Genomic DNA, 19,294 nt, shown 5'->3' with positions numbered 1-19,294 from the left:
ATAATTTTAGTGTTTATGTGTAAGTATTCCCATTTCTGTTTGTGTTCTGTCTTTGCAGAAAGTGGTTTTGTCATTCTCTTCATTCTGATCACTGGAGGTTTTGATAAGAATTGGAGGTAATAGCTGGTGAATTATGTCCCATGATTTTGAGGAGCACTCTGCAGACCATGTCAGAGAGTTCCTGCTCAGGCCATGGAGGCTCAGCCATGGAAAGGTAAGATTCTGTGTGGGAGTAAAATGGCTGCCAAGTGGCCAAAGTCATTCTGATGGAGGCAACGACTTCAGTTAGGGAGGTCAGACTCGTTCAGGAAGCTCAAACTGAGTTTTATTCAATGTAGGTGGCTTAGGTGACAACTTCTCAGAGTTCTCATGCATAAATAGTAGGCATAAATCAGCTGAGGTGAACTTTGCCTACGTGGGGCATAGTTCAAAGATTTTCTGGTAGAGGTCACGGAAAGTTTAAAGGTCACCAGATTTCCACTGTGATTGGTTGACTGGAGGCCAAGCAGGGGGCCATCCACTCACACGTGACATGGGGTGCCTTAGTGACAGGCCTCCCTGCTTTGCATTTTATCCAATCAGATATGAACATTGCCCGTGACATCAGAGAAGGCAGGGAGTATAAACGGGGCCAGCGGCACTCAACTGCCGCACTGTCCTTCCCTCTGAGCTGTGGGGGAGACGGTTCTGACATGTCTGAGCCTTCGCCTGAGACGTCTGAAGAAAGCCTGGCCACCAAGGAAGCAGAGCCCTCCAAAGCCGAGCCAAAGAACCCGAAGCAGAAGACACCGAAGCGCCGCGGCTACCGCAGCCGCCGCCGCTCTGATGGCTTCGACAGCTTTGCCGCCTATTTCCCCAGGGTGCTGAAGCAGGCCCACGAGGGCCTGAGCCTCTCAGAGGAGGCCGTGGACGTCATGGATTCGTTCGTTAAGGATATGTTTGAGCGAATCGCCAACGAGGCGGCGCACCTGGTCTGCTCCAGCAAGCGCTCCACCCTCAGCTCTGGAGAGATCCAGACCTCCGTGCGCCTGCTGCTGCCTGGGGAGCTGGGCAAGCATGCCATGTCCAAAGCCAGCAAGGCCGTCATCAGATACACCACTGGCAAATGAGCTGCCTCCGGACCATCTGAGCATCTCAAACCAAAGGCTCTTTTCAGAGCCACTCATTTGGCGGGAAAAGACCTGTAGCTCTGAAGAGTCCGATCCACTCTGGGTTTTCGCCCTGTGCCATGAGGGAAATACCATAAACCTCATCCACTCTGCTTGAGTATATGTCTTTAGTGCCATTCGTTCCACAGAGAATCACGAACTAGTCTTAGCCAAAATGCACCTTGTCACTTTCCTAAATGGTCATTTCTACTTGTGGTTTCTCTGTTCACCCATTTTAGGGATTTTTATGGTCAAAATTCTTTCCATACAAGATTCACTGACCATTTTTATTGTCATTCTCCCAGCTGTATATAGCAGTATCATCCAGAGATTTTTATGTGGGATATAGTAACTGAAAGAGTGAAGTAGTGGACATGAAAATCTCACTTACACGTTCATACGCCTTTAACATATCTCAAATCTGAATTCAGTTAAGTACATAAAATAGGACCCAAACGCAGTGTAAAACTAAATAATCTAATTTTCTAGAATCAAGCACCATACCTCGTGAAATTAGTATTCTACATAATTCAGATTTCTCTGATTTTATTTTTTTATGCCTAAAACTTTTCGGTTTTTATCCAGAAATCTTGACTGAACTGTAATTCTGCATGGATGATGAGATCATCCAATGACAGCAGCTGTAGCCACAGTCTGAGGAGCAGCAGCTTATGAGGGACTGGGAGCCCCTGAGCCAGAGCAATTGGCCCAGAGTGTGGTGGGGCGTCCAGAGCTGAACAAATAACAGCCTTCCTGTGATACTCAGCCGGGAGAGTGAGCGGGAAGGAGGTGTGATAGTTTCCCTGTGGTTTTCCCTTCAAGTACTTGCTTTTAATCATGGTGATTTAAGTACACACAACCAGATCTGGTAGTGGGACATGTCTCTATCTCCTTGCATGAAAATAAGAGGGGGAAGTTCAGCAGTTAAGAGAACTAAGATGACTCCTTCCTCTACCTCAAGTAATTTGAATGTTAATGCTTCTAATAATATTTATTGAATTTAATATCCATTGTGCTTTCTTCTTGGTGCATTGCCTTTTCTTCTAATCTTTTTCTAAAAATATGTTGCTGAATTTCAAGGATTTGTTGATTTTCCTAGTCCATTTTTCAAAAAATTGATTTCTAATTTCCTACATCATTGGAGAGAGAGAATGCACTCTATGATTTCAATCCTTTGTAATTTACTATGGTTTTCATTAGAAATTAATATTTCAGTATATTAAAATCTATTCATTCTGCACTTTTAAAATAAGCAACAACGATATGCTGTACAGCACAGGGAAATATAGAAATTATTTAATAATAACTTTAAACAGTATAATATATAAATATTTTGAATCACTTGTTATAAACCTGAACTAATATAATATTGTAACTCACCTATACTTTAAGAAAAAATATAAAAATTAAAAAGAAATTTTAAGTACCCCTGGATTAGGATGTACAAACCTGTGAAGGATGTCACTCTCAGCCAAAGAGAGAAAAGCTAGATAAACTGCAAAATTCCAACCTTTTCTTGAACCCAGTTTTAGTGCTTTCTCTATGTCAGGCTTTATAGATTTCTATGAGATCTAACTTATTTTCCTATGAATTTCACTTCCCAATTTATTCTCATCCTCGTGTGAGCGTGTTATGGAACTTTCAGAATTATTTTATGTGTGATATGCAATAGAAATTGTGGAGGAGCAGTTATATACATCAACTACCCCTATTATACATTATCAACATATCCCAGTTTAAGCATACATTTAAATATATAAATGGGAACTGATAATAGCTTACAGAAGTGGCAAAACAAAGTTTTCACAAACATTTCACTTTTCTAAATCCCTGGTTGTTGAAATTATTTGAAATATCCCTACAGATGTATCAATCAATTCTTTCCTAGCAGAGAAACTTTAAAATACAAACTTTCATGACATGCAATTTTATATCCATTGAAGAGTGTCAAGTGAGAGCAGCTCAAGCTCCTGTCTCCACTGGGGGTCTGGCAGCCTGTGAGCTACAGCCATTGGCCCCAAATGTTGTCCAGTGACCAGGGCTGAACAGATAATAGCCTTTGTATGATAATCAAACTGGAGATTAAGGGGAAAGGAACTGTGGAACTTTGCTTTTTTTTTTTTTTTTTTGGTTCCTTACTTATATTTAATCATGGGGATTTAATGACTTAAATCCAGAGCAAGTCATTTCTTCAGCCCCTTGCATCAGTTTAGAGGAGGTTTATCAGCAATAGAAGACCTAATATGTCTCCTTTTACCTCAAGTGGTTTGAATGTTAAGGTTCATATCTGTTCTTTTCCATTGTGTTTTATTTGTGTCCCATGAAGATTTTTATTTGTGTCATTTTTGTATAAGTGTACTGCCAAATTTCAAAGAAGTTGCTGATTTTCTATTTCTTGTTTAAAACAGATTTCTACCTTCCTACGACTGTTGAGAGAGGATGATCTGTGGGATTTCAGTCTTGTGCAGTATATTCTGATTTGCTTTAAAGCCCAGTACTTCCTCATGATTGTGAAGTGTTTCATTTGAACATGTAAAATCAGTTGTAAATAATCATTTTGACTGGGATGTACAAGGTAGTACAGGATGTCTCTCTCAGGCAAACAATGAGACAAAAGCTATATAAGTTGCAAAATTAAAAAATTTCTCGGGCTCATTCTGTGGAGAGACAAAAAACAAAGTATTCTACCTTGGTCACAGCACCACTTGCTGAAGAGCAAAATGGGGGACAGGATAAGACAGTAGAGAGAGTTCACAGAAAATTGCAAGTATGAAGGGGGCCAATATTACCTCCAGCGATCTCTTTGAGATCAGCAGAATTAGGATTTTGGCCAATAAGCCCCCTCATGAAGTTCATTACTTATTATTATTTGGGAAAGATGAAACTTAAAAGGTTTTGAAATAAAGAGAGCTTGCTGCACAGCTTGCCATTAAAATCTACCATGAAATCAGGTGCATACCTTCCTCTGTGTAAGAAATAGAAATTGTTGTACACACTGGAAAAAAAATTTCAGAACTCCAAACTCTTGGTAGAGCCAGGTGCCTTTTCTGAGAAACAAGTGTGGACCACTTTGAAAAGAGTTGACCTCAGAAAATCACTTAATGTCTATCATGCTAATGGTTGCTGCATCAAAATGCCAGTTTTTCTCCATATGAAACAGAGATTCATTACCAAGGTTATTTTTGCATGTTAGTCTCAAAGCTATGGTCTCTGTAAAAAGTATAAGAGCTCTAATACACCAGGACACTGCTATTGTGCTTTGGGTGTTTTGCTTTTGTGAAATCAGAAATGAAATAGGATCATTATTTATACATATTATATAATAGGTAATATGTTTACCTAATATGCATAATAGGTCTGGAGAGTGAAGACTGGGCATGCAAGGGTGAGCAACACATACAAAATTTAGAAAGGTAAGAAGATAAAGGGAATTTTGTGATTTTTCGTTGTTGAAGATGGGAAGGGGGAGTGAGCGATTGTGATTATACACTTCCGTGGGTTCTTGCAGAAAGAAGGGTACCTAGTGAGCAATTGCGATCTAATGGTGTGTGTGGTTTACTGTAAAGACAACCTGAGGAAAAGAGTGTAATGCTTAATCCACAAATTAGAACCATCAACGCGTGGAAAATAGTATTGCTAGGGCAAAAATATCCCATTCAAACTCTTTTCTCCATTACCCATGTTATGGAATTCATTTGAAGTGTGGATCCAAACACAGCAAACGAATAAGTAAACCAAAAAGTTCAAGGGAAAAAAAATCTATCCCAGATTCTAATCTACCCGGAAAAATTTTAATCTTGGAACTGAAGGGTCTACTCTAACTTCTTCAGGTAATCTGTGTCTGTTCTTTTCCAGGCTTTACTATTTTTGAAAACAACCTTGGTGATATAGGCCTCGGATGATGGGAGATCCAATCAGAGAAGCTTAAGCACCACTCGCCTCTGAGTCAGCCAATGAGAGGCCAGCAACGGTGAGCTACAGCCATTGGTCCGGAATTCAAGCTGGTTTTCCGGGCTGAAGAAGTCAGTGCCTTCCTGGATGTTTAGCCTTGGTAAAAACTGACGGTATTAGGTTTGATTATTTGCCTGCTCTTTGCTTCTTTGCTTGATTGGTTGTATGTTTCTAATGGTGGTGTTTACCTGGGGCTGATATACAAAATGCCAGAGGTCCCTTTACTTGAAAGACACGTACATAATGTCTCACACTTCTGGAGGCCGGAAGTCCAAATCAAGATGTCAGCTGGTTTGGTTCCTCAGACTGCTGAGAAGGAAGCCTCTGTTCCAGGACTCTGTCCTTGGCTTGTGAAGATGGCAGAGAAACCCCTCTATCTGTTCACAGTTTTCTCCCTATATGACGGTCTCTGTGTCCATACTTCCCCTTTTATATGGATACAGGTCATTTTGTATTAAGGATCATCCTAATGGAGGCAGTTTAACTTGATTTCCCAGGAGAGATCCTATCTCTGTATACAATCACATGTCAGGTATTTGGGTTTAGCACATCAACATAGGAATTTAGGGAGAGAGTATTCAACCCACAGAAGACATGAATTTTGAGTTATAGGTGAGCATATCTCTTGACTCTTCAATTATATTAAGAGAACACTGGTTCTCTTCACCTATAAATACTGGTTTGATGTTTACGATGTGGTATAGTTACAGTTTTTGAACTCTTCCAACACATGTAAGCATAGATTATTGATGGAAAATCTTACTTAAACAGATATTTTTGATGAATGAATGCATTCAAAACCCTGAGAAATCTGGAAAAAATGTAATGTTTTCATAATTGTGTATCATTTAGCGATCACTGCATTGCAAATTACTTCAACACTTAGTGGATTAAAGCAGCAATTATTTATTATTTCTCATGTATCTATGGGTCAGCTGAATGCTTCTGCTGACCTGGGTGGTATTTCTCAGGATTTTCGTGTAGCCCTTCTCTCTTTATTCATCGTCCCTGGTAGAGTTCATATCACATCACTTCCAAATTAGCAATGCATAGATAGGACTTTTCTCTGTGTGCTAAAATTGATGTTTCATTTTAAGTAACGTTTTGTAGATACTTAGATTAAAAATAGAAAGAGAGGGCTTCCCTGGCAGTGCAGTGGTTGAGAGTCCACCTGCCGATGCAGGGGTGACGGGTTCGTGCCCCGGTCCGGGAAGATCCCACATGCTGTGGAGTGGCTGGGCCCGGAGCCATGGCCACTGAGCCTGCGTGTCCAGAGCCTGTGCTCCACAACGAGAGAGGCCAAAACAGTGAGAGGCCCGCACACCGCAAAAAAAAAAAAAAAAAAAAAAAAAAATAGAGAACATTCGTGACTGCTTAAGGGAAAATAAGGTGAACCCTCTCATGTAATTTTCCTCAACTATTTGAACAGTGAATAGCTTTATTTATTTTAAAAATGTTCCTGACTTTCCACCTAGGTGAAGGGGGAAGAAACTCTTTCATTGTAGTCCCTATAAATGCATTGTGATTTGCTGAACAATGTTTGTTCAGTTTTGTTTGGTATTCCTTTTTTGCTTTTGAAAGAAATTGTAAATTTCCCTATTGATTAGGATGCTAAAACCTGAAAAGGATGTCACTCAGCTAAACAGTGAGACAAAATATGGACAACCTACAGAAATGAGAACTTTTCTTCAGGCCCTGAAAAAAGGGACTGCACCGTCCTGGAGAGACAAAACAGCATCTTTTTTAATGTTTTCAGAAACCCACAAACTCAGGATTAAGAATCGGGCAAGGCAGAAAACTAGAGAGAGCTTAACCACTCTGAGTTGTGTGGCTATGAAGGGGGCCATTGCCTGATCGAGGAGGACTGTAAAGGCCTTTTTTCCTTTGGTCCAGTGTATTGATAGAACTCGATTGGGCCAGTACCCCCCAAGAACTGTCCTTGTGGACATCAGACTAAGGATTTATGATAAATGAGCCACCAGAATGGGAATATTATTTATTTATATTCTTGAACATGGTATGAATCTTATGAAAATATTTCAGATAAAGAATTTGACTCTCAAGGAGACCAAGGAAAACTACCACCAAAGTATCCGCAGGTAAATCCCGCAGGTACCTCAGGATGATCTTACACACCTGGAACAAAATTTCGGATGACAAGAGAGCTCTAGGTAAAGCTCAAGGGCGACTGACACACAGGAAATCTAAGAAAGAGGAATAATAGGGTTTAATGTTGAAGAGGCTAAGGCCGAATAAGTACATGTGATTTTTGACTTCAGAAGGTAATTAAGGAGAAAGGGCACCTAGTGAGCAATCATGATCTAACAGTGTGGTTTACTGAAATGATAAACTAAGGGAAAGAGCTTTACTGCTTAAATAATAAAAGATAAACATCAACTCTGAGAAAATAGTATTAGCAGGACAAACATACCCCATTCAAACTTTTTCAACATGACTTGCATCAGGGAAATCATTTAAAAGCAGAATCAAGGACCCAAACACAGCACGGAAATAATTAAAGCAAAATGTTCAAGAAACAGTAACTATCCAAGGTGGAAGAAACTGAAGTTACACTTGTGACTGGTTCAGATTAATCTTATTTGTTTTTTTCCCTCAAGAGTACATTGTCCTGTTTTTGGAAAACGGAAACCTTCATGTCTTGCACCTCGGCATCATGGGGATGCTGGAAGTGTCCAATCAGAGCAGCCCAAGCACCACTCTGGGCCGTCTCAGCCAATGAAAAGCCTGCAGCTCCTGAGGTACAGCCATTGACTCAAAAGTGTGAGGAGGTGTCCTGGGCTGAAGTAATAGGAGTCTTTCCGGCACATGCAGCCTTTGAGATTGAGAGGGGAAAGGGATGTGATTCTTTGCCATTGGGCCAGATGTTACAATGTGACACGGTGTAATCCAGTAACAGCCTTCTTGGGAGATTTGGCCTTTAGAGATTATGGAGTATAGTGGAACGTTTCATTCCCTGTGGTTTGTTTGCTGGCTGGTGTTTAATCATGGTGATTTAATTATATGAATTCAGAGACTGTGCTGGACATGTCTTTTGTTCTTTGCATCAAATATGGCAAGATGTTGATTACTAATATTTCAAGTAAGATTTTTATATCTTCATTTGTAAATGGAGCTCTTCAGAAATTGGAATAGTAAGCTTTCTTCACTGCTTGTATCATTCCGTTACATTTTCTGGTAATAAAAATTAGCTTTTCCTCCTTCATGACTGAAACCATTTTATTGGCAGTAGAATTAGCTGTCCCTTAAATGTCCAAGAGGAAACCTGATCGGAAGCCTAGTCACTGTGGATGAAACCACACTGATGACCCCCATTTTTTCAATTCTTCTAAAGTCCCTTTTTGGTCCAACTTCTGTAATTTATTTCTACATAAATACATTTAAATATGCCTTTGATTGTATTATTGTAGACTCTTGAAAGTAATTTGATTTTCATTTTTAAATATTTCGCCTTTTATTGATTCCATTTTTTCTCCCTATGTTGGTTTCTTAAAGAATAGGGTAATAGGTAATAGTTGTGGCTCATGTGCTCTAGAGAGCTGGCTCAGTAGTTGTGGCACACAGGCTTAGTTGTTCCATGGCACGTGGGATGTTCCTGGACCAGGGCTCGAACCTGTGTCCCCTGCACTGGCAGGCAGATTCTTAACCACTGCTCCATCAGGGAAGCCCTTCTATTGCTTTTTATCTCTTTTTTACTTATTTTCTCTCTGATATTTATTATTTCCTTCCTTCTGCCGACCTTGAGCTTGGTTTGTTTTTTTCTTATTCTTTTAGATGTTGGGGTAGGTCGTTTATTTGAGATTTTTCTTGTGTCTTGAAGTAAGTCGGTATGGCTATAAGCTTCCCTCTTAGAACTGCTTTTGCTGTGCCCCATAGGTTTTGGAAAGATGTATTTTTATTTTCATTTGTCTCCAGGTATTTTCTAACTTCCTCTTTGATTTCCTCACTGACCCATTGGTTTATTACTAGCATATTGTTTAGTCTCCATGTGTTTGTGGTTTTCCCATTTTTCTTTATGTAATCATTTTCTAGTTTCATACAGTGTGGTTAGAAAAAATGCTTGGTACAATTTCTGTCCTCTTAAATTTGTTGAGACTTGGGTTGTGGCACAGCATGTGATCTATCCTGGAGAAAGTTTCATGTGCACTTGAAAAGAATGTGTATTCTGCTGTTTTTGAATGGAATGTCCTGTAGATGTCTATTAAGTGCAACTAGTCTAATGTGTCATTTAAGGCCACTACTTCCTTACTGATTTTTTATCTGGATTATCTGTCTATTGCTGTAAGTGGGGCGTTAAAGTTCCCTAATATTATTGTATTCTTGTCAATTTCTTCCAAGAAATTTTACACAACAGATGAGACACAGCTGGATGGAGAATTGGTGAATTAGAAAACAGATGAAAGAAATTACACAGAATAGCTCATAGTAAGATAAATGAAGTAGAAGATTAAAGAGAGGCCAAGGGACCTAAGAAATGGACTAAGAAGGTATTAAGTGCATTTTGTAGGCATGCCAGAAGTGATAACCTTGTTAAATTTTAGAATAATAATATTCACAGGGACACGGTTGATAATTATCCAGAATTTAGGAAAGCCTTGATTCCATAGATTCAGGGAGCATACTTGGACACATCATATTAAAGCTACAGAGTTAGCATATAGATCATAATAGCAGACAAAAAGACACATTGTATACAGAGCAATGCAAATACTGTGACAGTAAATCTCCTTTCATCAACAAATGGAAGCCGAAAGTGAGTGGTGAGAGTAAGTAACCATCCACGTAGTGTTGTACTCCTAGCCTAAGTATCATGATAAGACTTTGATAGACTTGAAGATGGACCACTCAGCACACCAAAACAAGGACAGACTTACTGCCAGTCCTTAGCCATAAGCCACTTTAGATGTTACCTCTGCTGCACATAGCTACCTTGTCCAATGTTCTGTACTTCTTGAGTTGGCCCACTTCCAAGGACTGATCAAGGAGGTGGCATAAAGATCTGGCTATGTTGGACCAATGTGAAATGACTTCAACAGGCCTTTAGAACTCAGCATGGGATCAGAAAGTAATTTTGGAGGGTCTGCGTTAGATGTGCACTTCTCCCTCTGCCCACACCTACCTCTCGCATCCCTTTCTTGGGCATTGAGCATGCATAAATATCCTGCACACTAAACACCATATCGATGTTTGTGTCCTTAGAACTTAATTCAGAATAAAAGAGATTGGAGACAACATGAAAAATCATGGTATCAATATTTACACCAACAGATACCATGTGAAAGGAACTTCTAAGGAATGTTTGCCACTTCTGGTATCCCTAGGAGATGTACTTTATACTTTCTTAGTCCATTTGTTAGGTGTCTTGATCTCCATTTAATCCTTTTATTCTCTTTATGAAGTATTCTGTATTATTTTTTAATCTACCTTCTAATTCACATATTCTCTCTCCAGGGGTGTCTTAGCTATTTAAAATTTCTTTACTCTTCTATTCCAGTGTTTATGATTTTCTGTACTAGAAAGCTTATTTGCATCTTTTTTTTTTTTTTTTTTTTTTTTTTTGCGGTACGCGGGCCCCTCACTGCCGCGGCCTCTCCCGTTGTGGAGCACAGGTTCCGGACGCACAGGCCCAGCAGCCATGGCCCACCGGCCCAGCCGCCCTGCGGCATGTGGGATCCTCCCGGACCGGGGCACGAACCTGCGTCCCCCGCATCAGCAGGTGGACTCTCAACCACTGTGCCACCAGGGAAGCCCTATTTGCATCTCTTTGATAATTAGCTATTGATTACTCATGTATTATGTATCTTATCATCTATTTAAATATGTTAATTAACATTTCTTGTACTTTGATGATAAATCTTTACAGGTTTCCATTTTGGTTTATTGTTTATGCTGATGTTGGCATTTTGGAAGGGGGGAAATCTGTGCTTGTTTTGGAGGACTTTAACTGTAGGAATATTTGTAGAAGCCTCAATTAAGGTTAAGCTCCCCTAGAAATAATTAGATTTGTATTTGCCATATATATGAGTTTACAAACAGAAATTAGTTGGGCCATGCTGATATTGTTAATTAGAACACCAAAGCTACATCAGGGCACTCTTTTGATTACAGATTCTCAAGGCAACATTTTATTCCCCAACCATAGTTAGGGACAAAATTAGAATTTTCCTTGGTTCTTTATTTCTTATGAGAAAAAAAGTCCAGTTTTTCACTATGGGTATAGTCAATTAAGCATTTATTTCATTTTTTAAAAAATATTTATTTACTTATTTATTTGGCTGCATCGGGTCTTAGCTGCGGCACACGGGACCTTTTAGTTGGAGCATGTGGAATCTTTAGTTGCAGTATGCGGGATCTTTAGTTGCAGCATGCAAACTCATAGTTGAGGCATGTGGGGTCTAGTTCCTTGACCAGGGATTGAACCCAGGCCCCCTGCGTTGGGAGTGTTGTGTCCTTGCCACCAGGGAAGTCCCAGTCAATTAAGCATTTAGAATTATGTGTATGTCTCAGCTGTCTATTAATTTGAGCCCATTTTCAAGCACACCTGAGTATTTAAAATAATGTTTAACATAATTTTGGGGGCTTCCCTGGTGGCGCAGTGGTTGAGAGTCCGCCTGCTGATGCAGGGGACACGGGTTCGTGCCCCGGTCTGGGAAGATCCCACATGCCGCGGAGCAGCTGGGCCCGTGAGCCATGGCCGCTGAGCCTGCGCGTCCGGAGCCTGTGCTCTGCAACGGGAGAGGCCACGGCAGTGAGAAGCCCGCGTACCGCAAAAAAAAAAAAAAAAAAAAAAATATATATATATATATATATATATATATATATATATATATAATTTTGTATATTACAATTTATAATTGGAGGATTTTCAGTTTTTCTACCCAATACCCAAACAATTTCCAAACAAGAAGTGTAAACGTCCCTTAAAAATATAAACCATACTAAGATCACTCAGTGGTAATCAGCTGATATTTAAGCTACGCTGCAAAGTTCCAGGCAACTTTCACACACATGCCTGGTGCTGCAAGGGACCTCTTTTCTTGTGGGGATGTCCAGCAGGATAGGCTGACCTTTTACATGGTAGCCATGTGTCCTCAAAAAGCAAGACAGAAGGACATTCCCTCTTAAAGCTTAACCCCATAATTGGCATAATATAATTTCCACCATATTCTATTTATTGCTCAAAATAATCACAGCCTTCATCAGCTCAAGAGGAGGGGGAAATGAACAGAACCTCTCATTGGAAGGAGTATCCAGGAATGAGCAACATTCCTGGATCTAATATCCACTAAAACCAAGCTTCTTGAGATCCTTTTGGGTGCCATACACAGGGTATGGCCAAGAAACAAGTGTTTTGTTCATTATACTAAGGTGGTTGTCTATGGATTCGTTTACTCTTTACCTACCACTAGGAGAGGGACACCTATCATTTAGTGGAATCCTATACTCTACACCACAACTTTCACACTAAAGTGGAATGAAGTGTCTAAACATTATAGACACCCTCTCCCACTTGTAGGACCCTGCATGTAGACAAAGAAACACACAGGTAGGCAGCAAGGGGGATGTAAGTAGAGATTTCTTGGTGAAAGGAACTTGGACAGACAGGGTTTCAATATCTAATTTTTCTGACTTAGGGACACAGAGTTCTCCCATATTTCTCGTGGTTCCCTTCTTTCTTGGGTCCTCTAATGCCTGACACTTCAGTTGTAATCTATCCCTCTCAGCTGTGCCTTGAAAAGTACATATCCACAGAGTCATAAATGGGGCAGGTTTGAGGACAAAATTTAGGGAGAGGGAAAAGCATAAGAAGCCCTGGATATATGCCCTTGCATGATGTTGGAGTGTGGTTAAGGGAAACACTTGATTATACTTTTTCACTTGAATTAATTTCCAAATGGAGATTGAGGTAATTGAAGTTTATTCTTTTATATAAAGGTATTTCCTATCAAGCAGGTTGATCAAGAGAAGCATGGTTTCTGTTATCCTCTGATAGACTCACACACTCAAAGGCAAAACCATGCCTAATGGGTCAGACACTGAAGTGAGATTTAGGGAATCACCTAGGTCCTGGTGTCAGTTTTAATTCAGTAAATATGTGACTTTGGGTAACGCCCTTCACCTACCAGAATATGGTAAAGGAATCTGGGTTTTCAGAGGGATAGATTACACAAGCCAGTCCATTTACTTCAACAAGCACAATAACCTTGCATATTATTCCTACTTACAACAAATTTCACTCAGGTGCATGACAAAATACCTGCTCAAGTATCAGATCCACTGAGCTATATGGTTTCTGCTTATCTTCACTTCTCAAAGGCTGATGAATTTCACAATGCCTCTGTGTAGAATATTGCAGTTATTTCTGCAACGTGTTTCAGTTCTCGCTTATGTTTTACAATGAATTCTGTAATACAGATAATGTTGAAAAAAGTTTGAATGGGGTATGCTTGTCCTATTAATACTATTTTCTTAGGGTTGGAACTTATAGTTTGTTATTTAAGCAGTAAAGCCCTTGCTCTAATTCGTATTTTCAGTAGTCAACACCATTAGATCATGATTGCTCTTTAGGTGTCCATTTTCTTCAATTACACTCTGAAGTGAATAATTACATATGCTCATATCTCCTCCAAGGTCTTCAACCTTGAACTCCATTTTCCCTCTCTCCTTCCTAGATGCCATGTGTGTCACTTATCCTTGCGCTTCTGTCTTCACAGCGTATATGGTACAGTTGTAACACTGGTTTACTAATGCCTGTATTTGATTATTGGATTTACTAAATGTAAAACACACCTAGCACAATAAAAATATCCTAGTAGGTTAGATTTCTTAACAGGAATTCTCACATATTATTAATGTGCAAGAAATGTTTAGAAAAACATTTGTATTTCATACGGGCAAACACTGGGATATTGAAGCAGCAACAATGAGCACAATAGGAATTAAATAATTTTGTGAAATACCATTTTATCCTATGGGTCCACAGTTCTCTTTTTGAAAATGCAATGGCTCTGAAATGAGCTTTCTGCTTCCAAAATTATATTCAGGTTCTGTACGACCAACTTGAGGTCCCACACAGAGATATTTACTTGCCATTGATTTGGTGGAAGATTTTCCTGGTCTCCTTGGGAATCATATTCTTTTAAAAAAATTCTTTCATAAGATTCCTCTAATATTCCACAAAATAATAAATAAGATTCCTGAAAATGGGACTCATTTATCCTAAATATTTACTCCAGCGACCAAGGAGAGCTCTGGAGATATAATAGCCCGTCAGAATTCTTCAATCTTGGACTGAAAAACACAGACTTTCACTGCCCATTCTTTAAAAGACACTGCCTCCTTCATACCTGAACTACTCAGGGAAGCTCTCTCTAGTATCTTGCCACGGCACCCCAATTCTTTTTCCTTATCTCACAAGGCTCTGCCAATTTAAAAAAAGTATTTTGTTTAGTCTGTCCTGTAGAGACCTGTCCCTCTTCTGAGGGGCTCAGGAAAAGTTTGATTTTGTAGATTATCAGGAATTTATCTCAGTGTTTGGCTGAGAGTGATATACTTTACAGGTTCTTATATCCTACACAATAGGAAATAATTACAACTTTTTAAAAAGAAGTACAAATGGAATACAAAAATTGAAAAATATGTAGCTGTAAAGCAACATAATACTTTCTAAAAATTGAAAATGACAGAGTATCTTCTCCCTCACAGATAAGAAGAAATAAAATACTAAAATGAAATTACTGAACATTCACATAATTGTGAAAATGACTGTGGCAGGGCCACCTTGTTTCACTTAAGTGGTCACCAGTGTTCTCTTAATAAAATGGAAGAGGCAGGAGATATGTCTATATTTAGCTCAGAATACATATCTCCTATGGGTTGAATTTGTACCTCTAAAATTCATCTATCTATGCTGTAAATACTCGTACTCATATGTGATCATATTTGGAATCTTTACTGGGTAATCAAGTTAAAATATGTTCATTAGAGTAGGTCTTAATCCAAATGAGTTGCATCCATATAAAAAGGGAAAATCAGACATAGATACATACATATAGGGAGGAAAATGTGTGGAGGTGTAGGGAGATTTCAGCTATCCACAAGGCAAGGAGAGGGTCCTAGAATAGATGCCCCTTATGCATTCACACCTTGCATAAGATCCAACTCAGATGTAACCTTGATTTGGACTTAGAGCCTCCAGAAGTATGAGACAATAAATGTATGTTGTTTAAGTGACCCAATCACCAGCATTTTGTACAGAAGCTCTAGAAAACTTATATAATATTTAAATGACCTTGATTAGATTTTTTTTTTTTTTTTTTTTTTTTTTGCGGTACGTGGGCCTCTCACTGTTGTGGCCTCTCCCGTTGCAGAGCACAGGCTCCGGACGCACAGGCTCAGCGGCCATGGCTCACGGGCCCAGCCGCTCTGCGGCATGTGGGATCTTCCCGGACCGGGGCACGAACCCGTATCCCCTGCCTTGGCAGGCGGACTCTCAACTGCTGCGCCACCAGGGAAGCCCGACCTTGATTAGATTTATAAAACAAAGAAACAAACAGCAGATAAATAATCACACTTGTTACCCTACTGTCACCAAACCTGAACATCCCAGGAAGACTGTTACTGGTTCATTCATGAACACCGCACTATAGAGTGAGTGGCCCAGTGACTGTGGCTACCAGTTTGGGTCCCTCATTGGCTGACCTGGTGTCGAGGTGGACTTGAACCTCTCTGACTGGATGCTCCCACCATCCCCATGATGTTGAGCTACAAGTCATGAAGGTTTTCCACTTCAAAAACAAGAGAATAAGGCCTAGAAAAGAATAGAATTAGATCATCTGAACGAGTTGGAGTAGACTTCTGATTCTAGGCAGCCTGGAATAAGTTGTTTCCTGAACTTTTTGTTGCACTTATTTCTATGCTGTATTGGAGTCCCCTTTTTAAGTGAATCCATAAACACAGTAATGGTGAAAAGGTTTCTGAATGGGCTATACTCTTCCTATCAATACTATCATCCCTGATTTGAGACTTATAACTGTTATTTAAGCAGTGAAGCCATTTCCCTCAGTTTGCCTTTACAATAAACCACAACATTACAAGGTGATTGCTCACTAGGTTCCCGTATTCCCTCAATCAACTGAAGTGAATAATTACTAGTTGTTACTCCCCTTTCCAATCTTCAACATCAGACTTTCCCTTTCCCCTCTCCATCCTAGATTTCCTATGTATCAGTCATCTCTGAGGTCCCAGTTATCACTTCAAAACCAATTATGGTATATTTTGAATATTTTGGGGTTTTTTTTAACTAATGTGTCCATTTAATTTCTGAATTTATAAATGTGAAAGAAACAAAGCTCACTAAAAATATTAATGGATTCTTTTTCTTAAAACGACTTCCTACATAATACGATATGTATTATATTTAGGTCCTTAATCCATTTTGAGTTTATTTTTGTGATTGCTGTTGGAGAATTTTCTAATTTCATTTTATTACATCTAGCTATCCAGTTTTCCCAGCACCATTTATTGAAGAGACTGTCTTTTCTCCATTATATATTCTTGCCTTTTTTATTGTAGATTAATTGACCGTAAGTTCATGGGTTTATTTCTGGGCTCTCTCTTCTATTCCACTAATCTATGCGTCTGTTTTAGTGCCAGTACTATACTGATTGATTACTGTAGTTTTCTGGTATAGTCTGAAGTCAGGGAACCATATTCCTCCAGCTCTGGTCTTCTTTCTTAAGATTGTTTTGGCTATTCGGGACCTTTTGTGTTTCCACACACATTTAAAAACTTTTTGTATAGTTCTGTGAAAAATGCCCCGGTATTTTCATAGGGATTACATTGAATCTGTCGATTGCCTTGGATAGTACAGTCATTTTAACAATATTAATTCTTCCAACCAATAAACATGGAATATCTTTCCCTCTGTGATGTCTTCAATTCCTTTCATCAGTGTCTTATAGTTTTCCAAGTACAGGTCTTTTACTAACTTAAGTACATTTATTCTTAGGTATTTTATTGATTATTTTTCTCTCACACTGGCAGTTTCTCAGTACTCAGAGTAACCAGTTTTGTTAAAATAACAGCTCACATTTATTCATCAATTCCAGTATGTGTGGTATTTTGGGGACCTAATTAATGTTAAAAGAATTTAAAATTTACTAAATGTTAAATAATTTTAGTGTTTATGTGTAAGTATTCCCATTTCTGTTTGTGTTCTGTCTTTGCAGAAAGTGGTTTTGTCATTCTCTTCATTCTGATCACTGGAGGTTTTGATAAGAATTGGAGGTAATAGCTGGTGAATTATGTCCCATGATTTTGAGGAGCACTCTGCAGACCATGTCAGAGAGTTCCTGCTCAGGCCATGGAGGCTCAGCCATGGAAAGGTAAGATTCTGTGTGGGAGTAAAATGGCTGCCAAGTGGCCAAAGTCATTCTGATGGAGGCAACGACTTCAGTTAGGGAGGTCAGACTCGTTCAGGAAGCTCAAACTGAGTTTTATTCAATGTAGGTGGCTTAGGTGACAACTTCTCAGAGTTCTCATGCATAAATAGTAGGCATAAATCAGCTGAGGTGAACTTTGCCTACGTGGGGCATAGTTCAAAGATTTTCTGGTAGAGGTCACGGAAAGTTTAAAGGTCACCAGATTTCCACTGTGATTGGTTGACTGGAGGCCAAGCAGGGGGCCATCCAATCACACGTGACATGGGGTGCCTTAGTGACAGGCCTCCCTGCTTTGCATTTTATCCAATCAGATATGAACATTGCCCGTGACATCAGAGAAGGCAGGGAGTATAAACGGGGCCAGCGGCACTCAACTGCCGCACTGTCCTTCCCTCTGAGCTGTGGGGGAGACGGTTCTGACATGTCTGAGCCTTCGCCTGAGACGTCTGAAGAAAGCCTGGCCACCAAGGAAGCAGAGCCCTCCAAAGCCGAGCCAAAGAACCCGAAGCAGAAGACACCGAAGTGCCGCGGCTACCGCAGCCGCCGCCGCTCTGATGGCTTCGACAGCTTTGCCGCCTATTTCCCCAGGGTGCTGAAGCAGGCCCACGAGGGCCTGAGCCTCTCAGAGGAGGCCGTGGACGTCATGGATTCGTTCGTTAAGGATATGTTTGAGCGAATCGCCAACGAGGCGGCGCACCTGGTCTGCTCCAGCAAGCGCTCCACCCTCAGCTCTGGAGAGATCCAGACCTCCGTGCGCCTGCTGCTGCCTGGGGAGCTGGGCAAGCATGCCATGTCCAAAGCCAGCAAGGCCGTCATCAGATACACCACTGGCAAATGAGCTGCCTCCGGACCATCTGAGCATCTCAAACCAAAGGCTCTTTTCAGAGCCACTCATTTGGCGGGAAAAGACCTGTAGCTCTGAAGAGTCCGATCCACTCTGGGTTTTCGCCCTGTGCCATGAGGGAAATACCATAAACCTCATCCACTCTGCTTGAGTATATGTCTTTAGTGCCATTCGTTCCACAGAGAATCACGAACTAGTCTTAGCCAAAATGCACCTTGTCACTTTCCTAAATGGTCATTTCTACTTGTGGTTTCTCTGTTCACCCATTTTAGGGATTTTTATGGTCAAAATTCTTTCCATACAAGATTCACTGACCATTTTTATTGTCATTCTCCCAGCTGTATATAGCAGTATCATCCAGAGATTTTTATGTGGGATATAGTAACTGAAAGAGTGAAGTAGTGGACATGAAAATCTCACTTACACGTTCATACGCCTTTAACATATCTCAAATCTGAATTCAGTTAAGTACATAAAATAGGACCCAAACGCAGTGTAAAACTAAATAATCTAATTTTCTAGAATCAAGCACCATACCTCGTGAAATTAGTATTCTACATAATTCAGATTTCTCTGATTTTATTTTTTTATGCCTAAAACTTTTCGGTTTTTATCCAGAAATCTTGACTGAACTGTAATTCTGCATGGATGATGAGATCATCCAATGACAGCAGCTGTAGCCACAGTCTGAGGAGCAGCAGCTTATGAGGGACTGGGAGCCCCTGAGCCAGAGCAATTGGCCCAGAGTGTGGTGGGGCGTCCAGAGCTGAACAAATAACAGCCTTCCTGTGATACTCAGCCGGGAGAGTGAGCGGGAAGGAGGTGTGATAGTTTCCCTGTGGTTTTCCCTTCAAGTACTTGCTTTTAATCATGGTGATTTAAGTACACAC

General features: G+C 40.1%; 2 protein-coding genes across 2 annotated transcripts; both read left to right on the top strand.

The window, feature by feature from the left end:
• Positions 1-648: 648 nt before the first annotated feature.
• Positions 649-1,714, top strand: LOC309798157 (late histone H2B.L4-like). The gene has a single exon (XM_082646440.1). The coding sequence runs from the start codon at positions 693-695 to the stop codon at positions 1,107-1,109; it is 417 nt and encodes a 138-aa protein (XP_082502566.1). The 5' UTR covers positions 649-692; the 3' UTR covers positions 1,110-1,714.
• A 16,159-nt stretch (positions 1,715-17,873) lies between these two features.
• Positions 17,874-19,003, top strand: LOC309798158 (late histone H2B.L4-like; the record flags this gene model as incomplete). Its single annotated transcript, XM_082646441.1, has 1 exon — positions 17,874-19,003. The coding sequence occupies one exon, from the start codon at positions 17,874-17,876 to the stop codon at positions 18,396-18,398; it is 525 nt and encodes a 174-aa protein (XP_082502567.1). The 3' UTR covers positions 18,399-19,003.
• Between the last annotated feature and the right edge of the window lie 291 nt (positions 19,004-19,294).

The sequence above is a fragment of the Mesoplodon mirus genome (genome assembly GCF_964341445.2).
Source record: "Mesoplodon mirus genome assembly, contig: HAP1_SCAFFOLD_1954, whole genome shotgun sequence".
Lineage (NCBI taxonomy): Eukaryota > Metazoa > Chordata > Mammalia > Artiodactyla > Ziphiidae > Mesoplodon > Mesoplodon mirus.
The sequence above is the reverse complement of the archived record's forward strand: the minus strand, read 5'-3'. Positions and strand labels throughout refer to the sequence as shown.